The 11,178-nt window shown below is 36.6% G+C and overlaps 1 protein-coding gene across 1 annotated transcript in view; it reads left to right on the top strand.

The window, feature by feature from the left end:
- Positions 1-7,383, top strand: part of LOC110099987 (FT-interacting protein 3) — a 23,111-nt gene extending 15,728 nt beyond the window's left edge. The window contains exon 3 of the mRNA XM_020827337.2: positions 3,995-7,383. Coding sequence (XP_020682996.1) covers positions 4,076-7,099 — 3,024 coding nt within the window. The 5' untranslated portion in view covers positions 3,995-4,075 and the 3' untranslated portion in view covers positions 7,100-7,383. The remainder of the gene's footprint in view (positions 1-3,994) is intronic.
- The last annotated feature ends 3,795 nt before the right edge of the window (positions 7,384-11,178 follow it).

Raw genomic sequence — 11,178 nt, 5'->3', positions numbered from 1 at the left:
ACCTAAAATCGTTTGTGGACTTCTCCTACAAGGCGGCCGGACACTTCAACTTCGCCGGAGAGAGGCGGCGCCGGCGGGAGAGGCGGCCGGAAGGATGGCCGACCGTGCGGGACGCCTTCGGTTTCGCGAACAGAGAGCTGGAAGCGAAATTTTTCGGGAAAGAGGGAGACCGTGCGGGATGAAGGGAGGAATAGGTTTCATTTTAAGTGGGTGGGGCCAATTCTGTGAGGCGTACGCCTCACCCAGAATTACGCAATTGCGCCTCTGAGGCGCGCCTCAGTCCAGGTGAGGCGTATGCCTCATCCAGGTGAAGAATTGCGTAAGCCTCGAGGCATTTTTTGGTCAAATTGCGCAAAGGCGCGCCTCTAATTGCGCAATTTTAAACAGAGGATCAATGCAAAGCAAATTGAATATACCAATCCCAAAGATTTTTCTAGTAAGAAATGTTGCTCAATTCTAGGTGTCGTGGTTTCTTGAAGGAGCAAGTTTCTTAGGTTAATTACATCTCGAGCATATCCAAGAACACTCTTGAATAAGAAGTAATGTTTATGTTCAAATTAGGTAAGATCGACGTAGATCTTGTCATGTCAAAAAGTTAGAATGAATCTTATAGGGCTCTTTAGAGGAAAAAGATAGGAATTTCTTGGGAACCATAAAAGGTAGAATCAAAAGTATTGAAATAAACTCAAAAGAGGGACTTATAACTCCATGTTGATTGCAAGGAAATGCCCAAGATTGAACATCATACATTGCCATGTGGCAGCAACTATCTAGAGAAAAAAGAATGAGCTGCTGTAAGAAAAATGGTTTATGTTTTAGTTTTATCAGTGGCCCTAGTTTATTTAGTCATACGGCGATTTGAGGATCATTATTAGCTATCATAGTTTGTCTCATTTGAGAACTTGCAGATTCAGGGTGTGAACATAGTCCTAGACGAATATATGGGACTTATATTATGATACTATATGAGGGAGAAATTCAAACTGAATTTATAGTATTGCATGGTGGTATATGATAAGGCTGACAAATCTACCTTTACTTTAAGGTTAATTGGTAGGAAAGGAATGCATCTTTTCGATGTAGCAGAGATGGAGCCTGATATTGGAATTATGACTCAATTGTGTGGGATCGAGAATGCCCAAATTTCTTCTCAATGTGTTAAAAAAGATGGAATAGATTTGAAATTTTCAACACCCACTTAATGCGATAGAGAGTATTTCCAAGGTGTGCGAATTAAAACTTTATCACATATGATCGAGAAGCCCATACATCTCATTAATATGATAGAGGTGATTTTGAAATGAGGTTTACAATTTGGTCATGTGTGACTGAGAAAGCCTATATATCTGCTCAATATGGTAGAGATGACAACAAAGTTATGATGAAGGACCTGAATATCGCACAACATGGTAGAAGAGATACTAACTACGAAGTATGAAATGAGATAGGAATGATGGGACTTGCAGTTTGATATTGTGAGATCAAACAAAGCTTGGACATCTTGGTCGTGTGTAACTAAGAAAGCCCAACTATGCTCTCAACATGGTGGAGAAGTTAGAAGAATGGACTTACATCCTTCCTTGGCCATGAATGCCATCTAATGTACATAATCGTGCGTGAAATTAAAAGGAGAGTCATTCCTAAATGAAGAGGAGATGACACATCATATTTTGATTAAATGAAGAAGTGGTTTAGGCTTAAGGCATGTGCGTAAGTTACGATGAAGGACCTGAATATCTCACAAAGTTATGATGAAGGACCTGAATATCTCACAACATGGTAGAAGAGATACTAACTACGAAGTATGAAATGAGATAGGAATGATGGTACTTGCAGTTTGATATTGTGAGATCAAACAAGCTTGGACATCTTGGTCGTGTGTAACTAAGAAAGCCCAACTATGCTCTCAACATGGTGGAGAAGTTAGAAGAATGGACTTACATCTTTCCTTGGCCATGAATGCCATCTAATGTACATAATCGTGTGTGAAATTAAAAGGAGAGTCATTCCTAAATGAAGAGGAGATGACACATCATATTTTGATTAAATGAAGTGGTTTAGGCTTAAGGCATGTGCGGAAGTTATCTATCTTATAGTGTATGGAACCTAAACTATGTGCAGACTCATAAGGGCATGATATGATAGATGTCAACGGAGCTAGATGCTGATCAATTATATATCTATGCCAGCTATCTATATCTAGCATGATGAATCCATTTGTTCAATCACTGTTCTCAATGAAATCATATACTAGATGTGTTCTATTTTAAATGGGCCGAACCTAAAAGTGAGTAATGTGTAAGCCTATAACTCTTCTCATCTATACAACCATTAACCCAAGTAATTTGAATATATCACAAAACAATCTATGTCACTCATTGAACCTAGTGTAAAGCAATAGAAACACATATAAAAGAGTGTCACTCCCTAATTGTTTATGTTTCTAAAGTTTGTCATCCTATGGTTCCCAACAAAACTAATGTGATCACCAAAAATTTAACCTAATTTATTTAATGCATATAAAATGAAAGACATAAAACAATTGTATTAATATTGGATTGAATCATTTTTTATAATTTATTGGTTTTTAAAATATGAAAAATTCTAATTCAAATATATATCACATATATAAGCATGAAATAATAGATAAAAGGATGATTATGTGTATTATAATTAAATCAAAACATCTCATAATATTTTAACTTAAAATAAATTTAATATTAGATGAATTCAATTTAAGTGTAATGAAGTTAACATTATATTTAATTGAAGAAGTAATTATTCATGGTTCATTGGATTAATCAAGGTTGAATTAGGATTTGATTTAAATTACATAATACATACTTAAAAAGAGTCAAATATTAAATAAATTATAGAGTAATTGAAAGTTTTAAAAGTAAACACATAACTACATTTGTTAAGGCTCTTGAACATGCTTGATTAAAATTTGACGTATAGCTTGTTAAAAAGCTTGATTAATCATGAATGTTTATAATAAATATAGACATTTGAATATTAAATATATTTAAAAATTTTAAAAAGTAATAATATAAAGATCCTAAGATTGAAAATGTTTAACCAAAGACTTCAATTACCTTGGCTGAAGGGTTAGCAGAAAAATATAAGGTTTCTTTGAAAACTTGTCCTTCACATTGATGAGGACGTTTTACATTGTCAATATAAGTTAAGAATATAATTTTTTTTAATTATAAACTTTATAAATTATGTTAAATATTTTTTATTATAATTTTTTTTTATATTTATACCTGGCCAAGTAATGTGTATCGCCTAGTATCTGGTGCGAATCATAGAAAGCATGCCCAAATTGTATAAGATTAACATGAAATAAGATCAATAAGTTCATGCAGAAGATTGAAATTCAATCATCTAAACTTAATGGAAACCCAGATTGTAACAAATCTGATTAAACACATTCACACGTTCATGCATCAAATTCCTACTTATAATTGCAAAATCAATTAAAATTCCTTTCCATTGACTAGGGTGAAATTGCGAAGTCTCAATAGAGTTGAAGATAGATGTGACGTGCAACAAAATTAATGAATAAACTACAGATCTTGAAAAGTCGTTGGAATTACGTGATCATATACTAGAGTAAAAAAAAAAGAAGAAGGGTATAGATTGTTTGTAGAAGTTAAAAATCCCTCGGCCACCTTTAACGCAGTAAGGTAATAATTAGTTCATTTCAAGTGAGTTTTGCTCAAATTGAACTCAAATTATCATGTTGAACTGGCTTGAGTTTAAAAAACTTTTTTTTTCTTTTGACTCGAACTAGATTCAAGTCTACACTAAGTAAAACATGCATGAGTTTGAGGGATAGATTGAACACAGAGTTTCTCTATTTTTTAAGAATCTTTGTCACTCATTTATGTCTATATCTTAATTCTTTATCAGGTACTTTTCAATTATTTCTTTTGCCATACAGATCTTTTTTCCATATTCATGTACTAATATCTTTTCTTTTCTTATTCAGGCACTGCTGCTTGCTTTATTACCATTTGCTAAGGAAGCTTTAGTTGTCACTATTACTGTCGAGCAGATTACTAGTACAGATATGAGCAACCTCAAGTTGGGTGTGGAGGTTGTGGCTGCTCATGATCTAATGCCCAAGGATGGGCAGGGTTCTGCTAGTGCCTTTGTTGAGCTTCATTTTGATGGCCAGAAATTTCGTACAACAATCAAGGAGAAGGACCTCAACCCTGTCTGGAATGAGCACTTTTATTTCAGCATTTCTGATCCTTCTAATCTACCTGAACTTACACTTGAAGCTTATATCTACAACATGAATAAAACCACTAATTACAAGTCCTTCCTAGGGAAAGTCCAGCTCGCTGGAACTTCTTTTGTTCCCTACTCTGATGCTGTGGTCCTCCACTATCCCTTGGAAAAGCGTGGAATTTTTTCACGAGTGAAAGGAGAGGTTGGACTTAAGGTGTTTCTTACTGATGACCCCTCTGTTAAAACTTCCAACCCTCTGCCAACATCAGATCCTATTTTGAATAATTCCTCTCCAGTGCAAACCCATCAAGGACAGACCCAATTTTCAAGTACAGCTTCATATCACAATCCAGAAAGCAGGTCCGAGTCTCGGAATACTTTTCGCAGCATCCCAAAAGAAAGTCACATTGCCCATCAGCACAATTCTTCAGCTCAGGTCAGTGATCAGCCAAAATATATGGCTGATGAGATGAAACCGGAACCGCCTCCGCCCAGAATAGTGAGGATGTACTCATCCTCAGCATCTGCACAACCTGTGGACTATGCGCTGAAAGAAACAAGCCCCTTTCTTGGTGGAGGGCAGATTGTCGGGGGTCGGGTCATTCGTGCTGAGAAGCCAGCCAGTACATATGATCTTGTGGAGCAGATGCAGTACCTCTTTGTACGTGTGGTGAAAGCGAGAGATTTACCTGCCATGGATGTAACTGGGAGCTTGGACCCTTATGTTGAGGTAAGAGTTGGGAATTATAAGGGGACAACAAAACATTTTGAGAAGAAACAAAACCCAGAGTGGAATGAGGTTTTCGCATTTGCTAGAGATAGAATGCAGGCTTCTATCCTTGAAGTTATTGTCAAAGATAAAGACCTGGTAAAAGATGACTTTGTTGGACTGGTGCGTTTTGACTTGAATGATGTTCCAACACGTGTTCCACCAGATAGTCCTCTTGCTCCCGAATGGTACCGGCTCGAGGACAAGAAGGGTGACAAGAAGAAGGGTGAGTTGATGCTTGCAGTATGGATGGGCACCCAGGCTGATGAAGCATTTCCTGATGCATGGCAGTCTGATGCAGCTGCTCCTATTGATGCATCTGCCGTAAGCCCGCACATTCGCTCCAAGGTTTACCATGCCCCAAGGCTTTGGTATGTTCGTCTGAATATCATCGAAGCACAAGACATCATCCCAATGGACAAGACTCGCTTTCCTGATGTGTATGTCAAGGCACAGCTAGGAAACCAGTTCTTGAAGACGAGGACTGTCCAGGCACGGACATTGAATCCACTTTGGAATGAAGACTTGTTATTTGTGGCTGCTGAACCATTTGAGGATCATCTGATAATGTCAGTAGAGGACCGTGTAGGCCCTAACAAAGATGAAATTATTGGACGTATTTTCATACCATTGACATCCATTGAAAAACGAGCCGATGACCGTATTGTCAACACACGATGGTTCAATCTGGAGAAGCCGGTCGCGGTTGATGTGGATCAGATCAAGAAGGAGAAGTTCGCCAGCCGCATTCATGTCAGAGTTTGCCTTGATGGTGGCTATCATGTGCTCGATGAGTCTACCCACTATAGCAGCGATCTAAGACCCACGGCAAAGCAGCTATGGAAGCCTTCAATTGGGTTGCTTGAACTTGGTATCCTTAGTGCCGAGGGGCTCCATCCAATGAAAACAAGAGACGGTAAAGGAACATCAGATACATACTGCGTGGCCAAGTATGGCCAGAAATGGGTCCGCACCCGCACCATCATAACCAGTCTTAGTCCAAAATACAATGAGCAGTACACATGGGAGGTTTATGATCCAGCTACAGTCCTCACAGTTGGTGTGTTTGACAACTGTCAGCTTGGTGATAAAGGTCCAAATGGTAGTAGAGATGCAAAGATTGGGAAGGTACGGATTCGTCTCTCGACCCTCGAAACCGGGCGAGTGTATACTCACTCATACCCACTTCTGGTCCTACACCCATCTGGCCTCAAGAAGATGGGAGAGCTCCACCTTGCAATAAGATTCTCATCAACATCGTTGATCAACATGCTTTACTTGTATGCACGGCCATTGCTTCCTAAGATGCATTATATACGACCGCTAACAGTTATGCAGCTTGATATGCTTCGCCATCAAGCAGTTCAGATAGTGGCGGCAAGATTAAGCAGAATGGAACCACCACTACGGAAGGAAGTTGTCGAATACATGTCAGATGTTGATTCACACTTGTGGAGTATGCGCCGAAGCAAAGCAAATTTCTTCCGGCTCATGTCGGTGTTCTCGGGCTTGTTTGCAGTGAGCAAATGGTTTGGCGATGTTTGCACTTGGAAGAACCCCATCACAACTGTTCTGGTTCATATTCTCTTCATTATGCTCGTTTGCTTTCCCGAGCTGATACTCCCCACCATGTTTTTATACATGTTCTTGATTGGGGTCTGGAATTATCGCTACCGTCCTCGATATCCCCCGCACATGAACACCAAGATTTCACATGCAGAGGCTGTGCATCCCGACGAGCTCGACGAGGAGTTCGACACTTTTCCTACTACCCGCAGCCCAGAGCTTGTGAGGATGAGGTATGATAGGCTGAGGAGTGTGGCAGGAAGAATTCAGACGGTCGTTGGCGATATTGCAACCCAAGGCGAGCGAATTCAGGCTCTGCTGAGCTGGAGGGATCCGCGTGCTACTGCAATTTTTGTTCTGTTCTGCCTGATCTCAGCCTTAGTTCTGTATGTGACTCCATTTCAGGTTTTGGCTGTACTGGCTGGATTTTATGTGATGAGGCACCCAAGGTTCAGGCACAGGATGCCTGCTGCTCCAGTAAACTTCTTCAGGCGACTTCCAGCAAGGACAGATAGTATGCTGTGAAGAAGTCTCAGAGTGGTAACTTTCCCAGCTGGGCTTTTGCTTCACTGTTAGTATTTTGTTTCTAGTTTATTTCGTTTATCTTTATTGAACTTGATAGTTGCAATGGTTGTAGTAGTAGTAGTAGAGGACTTGCTGGTAGTTGGAGACTGCAAATAATGTATCTGTATCTTTATGTACCTTATGTTGCAATCGTTAATTAGCTTGTGATTACTTGATAGTGCCTAGGCGATCTTCATATATTCTGTAATTAGTTTCTTTATCCCAGTTGCACTTATGCTTTTGGACAACACATTTTCTTATTTTGATAACTTTTTATTGACCGGATCTTAGTAGGCATTGCTTGAAAACATGCTGGGGTCAATATAAAACTACAATTCAAAGAAATTTTATGAGATTAAGTTGGATTGATCAAATTTCTGTCTGTTTTAGACTTTTAGTTCCATTCGAGTTAGATATGATTAGTTGTCACTTCAATTTTTGTTGAACTCAATTCACGGCATTAAAGTAAGTTTGAAAGAAAATATTGGCCTAAAGGTTTTTTTTTTTTTTTTTTTTCATATTTCTCTTTTAAATTGATTTCAAAATTTTATTTTTACTTCTTAAGAGTAGAGTGGAAAACTCATGGATATGAAGATCAGGCTATTTCTTTGAAAACAATGCTTTTATTTTTACACAACCTTATGGTTATTTTTTTAAAACAAATTTCAAGTACAAATATTTCTAATTACAATTTTTTTTATACTAAATAGTTATTTTAGAATGAAATAAAAAAGGTGTTTCAAATGAAGCCTTTGAATCTTATTGCTTTTTAGATAATAAAATAATTTTTTAATGGTAGCTTGTAAAGAAATTTGATACTATTTGTTCTAAATTTCTTTTCTTATATGGGGCTAACAAAATACTTCATCTCACATTTTGGGTTAGTGCTTGTATCCTTAAAAGCAAAATGGGTTTAGATATTCAATTCATTTCTATTCTTGCTATGTCCACAAAGCCAACATTATATGGAATCTTCATTACATAGAAACCCAAGCAAGATGATTTAGGATTCGTTTGGGACAATTTTTTTATTGCTTTTTAAATCAGCTTTCTAGTATAAATTTTTTAATTTTTGTACTAAATAGCTACTTTAAGAAGCAGTAAGAAAACCTTCCCATACGAAACCTAAATATAAAAATTGTTCAATTTGGCTTCACCTTGGAGGATACTTAGTGGGTTCGCCTACCAATTGAGGTTATGGATCAACAACTTTGTTGGTGATAACTCTCTCTTTATAATAACATTTTGTCACATTCTCCATTTTTTTTTTTTGCTCCATTATGATGTTGACCTCTAGCTGCTCATATATCTCAATGTTAATAAGTTTGACCAAAGTTATAACAACTTTGTAAGTTTTTGCTTGATTGGCTTGATCAACTTATTGACTTTGTAATAATGAAAAACATAATTGATATTGTTTCATAGTATTCATGACACAAATTAAGAAAAAATATATGAGTTTGTTTGGAGGGTGGTGCTATATTACATATGAACTAACCTAGAGGGTGTAGGTTTGGTTGATATTTAAGGTATCTACTTCTCTATCTTCTTGATGGTATTGAGCTTAGCTTCTCTATTGACATTGATTTGCATATCCTATTCTCTTGATATCAAGTTACAACACATCCTCCAAGATGTTCTTGAATACTTTTAGATTACATGTCGAAGATTATAATGGATCTCCACGGATGATGAAAGTATGCCCTATTGCATGACAATTGATTGTCACATGATATATTGAGATGACCACCACGAAAGTGTTGAGAAATGTATGACCAAAGATGAAGCCATGCATGGCGATGTACTACTACTTTCCCTTCTATAGTTTGTTAGTTGTGTGATTTTACCTTTAGTCTCTCCGTACTTGCTAAAAATACTATCATGAGCTTAGTATTGGGAATCAATAGAGAAGGGTCACGATGTATTTAAATATAATATCAACTAAACTCGTTATGACTATCAAGGTGCTGAAAATCTCAAAGTTTGTAATTAATGTCATATGGTTGATGGTTAATCAACATGGTGAGCCCAAATTGTATTTTATAAAAAGATGAACTCAAATTAGAGGTAACATGTACCACTTTTGACCTGAGTCATTTGAGGCTTGCATTTCTTGAATCCTTGATCCCTTCTCCTTTTAGAATAATTGGAATGCGATGTAAATGTAAATGATCCACATCTTGATAAGCTTGTTATATTTCTGCTTTATACGAGGAATGAACCATGATCAATGAAATGAATATAGGTCATCTAATATAGTGTTTTTAATTTCAATTATATTCACAAAGTATGTCATTCCAAAATCTATTATAGATCCCCAACTCTCTGCATGAGGGATCTTGGCTTTAGATTCAGAATAGTAACATGTTTGAAGAATCTCGAAGCTCCATCATGAGCACGACCACTGGACTATTGTTTGATCACAATCATTAGACTATCACCTAATGATTGCAATCAAACCATCATTTACTGATGGAAACTGTTTGCTGTGGAAGAACACCAATTCATACAAGTTTAAAAGCTTTATTGATGAATTTTACTCTGATTACCAAACCTGCTGTTGGCATAAAGCTATTTGGCCTAAAAAATGCATTTCTAAGCACTCTGTTTTTGCTTGGCTGGCATTAGTTCGTGGACTGAAAACAGCAGATGCTCTTATCTACAGGAATATTAATGTGCCAGCTAGATGTAGTCTGTGTTATGCCTTTAATGAATCCATTAATCATCTGTTTTTTGAATGTGATTATGTTTTTGCGGTGCTCACTGCAGTCATACCTGGCTTAAAATCTTTCCTATTTAGGCCCTCGATAATGCAGGTCTTTGAATGGATTAAAGGCAAACATAGTGGAAACAAGAGGGTAAAACACTTCTTTTATATGATTATTTGCTGTGTTATATATCATACTTGGAAAGAAAGGAATGGTAGGAGATTTGGAAACGCCTCTATCTGTCATGCTACGCTGTCTATGAATGTTAGAAGAAACATTTCTGATAGAATCATTGGCTGGAAGAATTATTGGTCTTATCTGGAGTTGCTTTGAAAAGTTGAGATGCTGGTTTGATGGCTATGCTGTGGGCTATGTTCTGGTTTATTTCCAACTGCTGGGTGTTTTTGCAGATAGCCGAATCTGGACTATGATGCTACTCCCGTATCTGCTTCCCTTGGATGGCCTACGGGCAACCAGGGAAAATTGGTTTCCTCCGAGCTCATTTTTCTCTAGTCTGAGTCCAGATTCTCGATGGCTAGGGAGTTTTCCTTCTGGGAGATGGAATCTGCTTTATCTGAATCGGAGCTTGTTTTGTTTGCTGGGCTATCAGTGTCTGGAAGGTTTTATTAAAATCACTTGTATTAGGAATGCTTTTTGTTTTATCAATTTAAGCAGCTAATGCTGATAGTTTGTAATAGGTTTTTATCTTGTTAAGCAGCTGTTTTTTGATGCTGATAAGGTTTTGGTGATTGCTATTGGCAAGTTGTGGTAGCAATCACTTTTCTTTCTGTAATCCTTTTTGGTTTATATGATATGGGCTTAGGCCCCAATTTTTCCCAAAAAAAAAAAAGTTTCAATAATTGAGTTTTTAGAATTTTTTCATTCTATTTTATAATTTGGTCATACAAAAATATAGTTTTATCAGATTATGGTACCTTTTATTTGTGTAACTTTTGATATGTTGTTTGTACAACTATTCTGATCATTTTGTTTATTCGAAAGTTTTTGCTAGTTGATTTTAAAAAATAGCAAGTTTTTTCAATTCAAAAATTTATTTGAACATATAAAAATATTGCTTCAATTAAGTTAAAACTTCAAAATACTATTATACAAAATTTTTTATAATGTGGTAAAATGATGAAAACTTAGTTTTAGCAAACTGTAGAACACATGGTGAAGAATTGTTTGACAACCATTAAAGCATTTTTATAGATTTATATAATAATATTGTGATTATTTCAATAGTGTAGATTGTACTTTATTTTGAATATCTGAGATTGAAATATTTGAATTGACGATAAGAAGAGATTTTGTTGGTGGCAAGATCGGATT

Source organism: Dendrobium catenatum, unplaced genomic scaffold, assembly GCF_001605985.2.
Source record: "Dendrobium catenatum unplaced genomic scaffold, ASM160598v2 fragScaff_scaffold_1595, whole genome shotgun sequence".
NCBI lineage: Eukaryota > Viridiplantae > Streptophyta > Magnoliopsida > Asparagales > Orchidaceae > Dendrobium > Dendrobium catenatum.
Note: the sequence above shows the minus strand (reverse complement) of the source record. Positions and strands in the feature narration are given on the sequence as shown.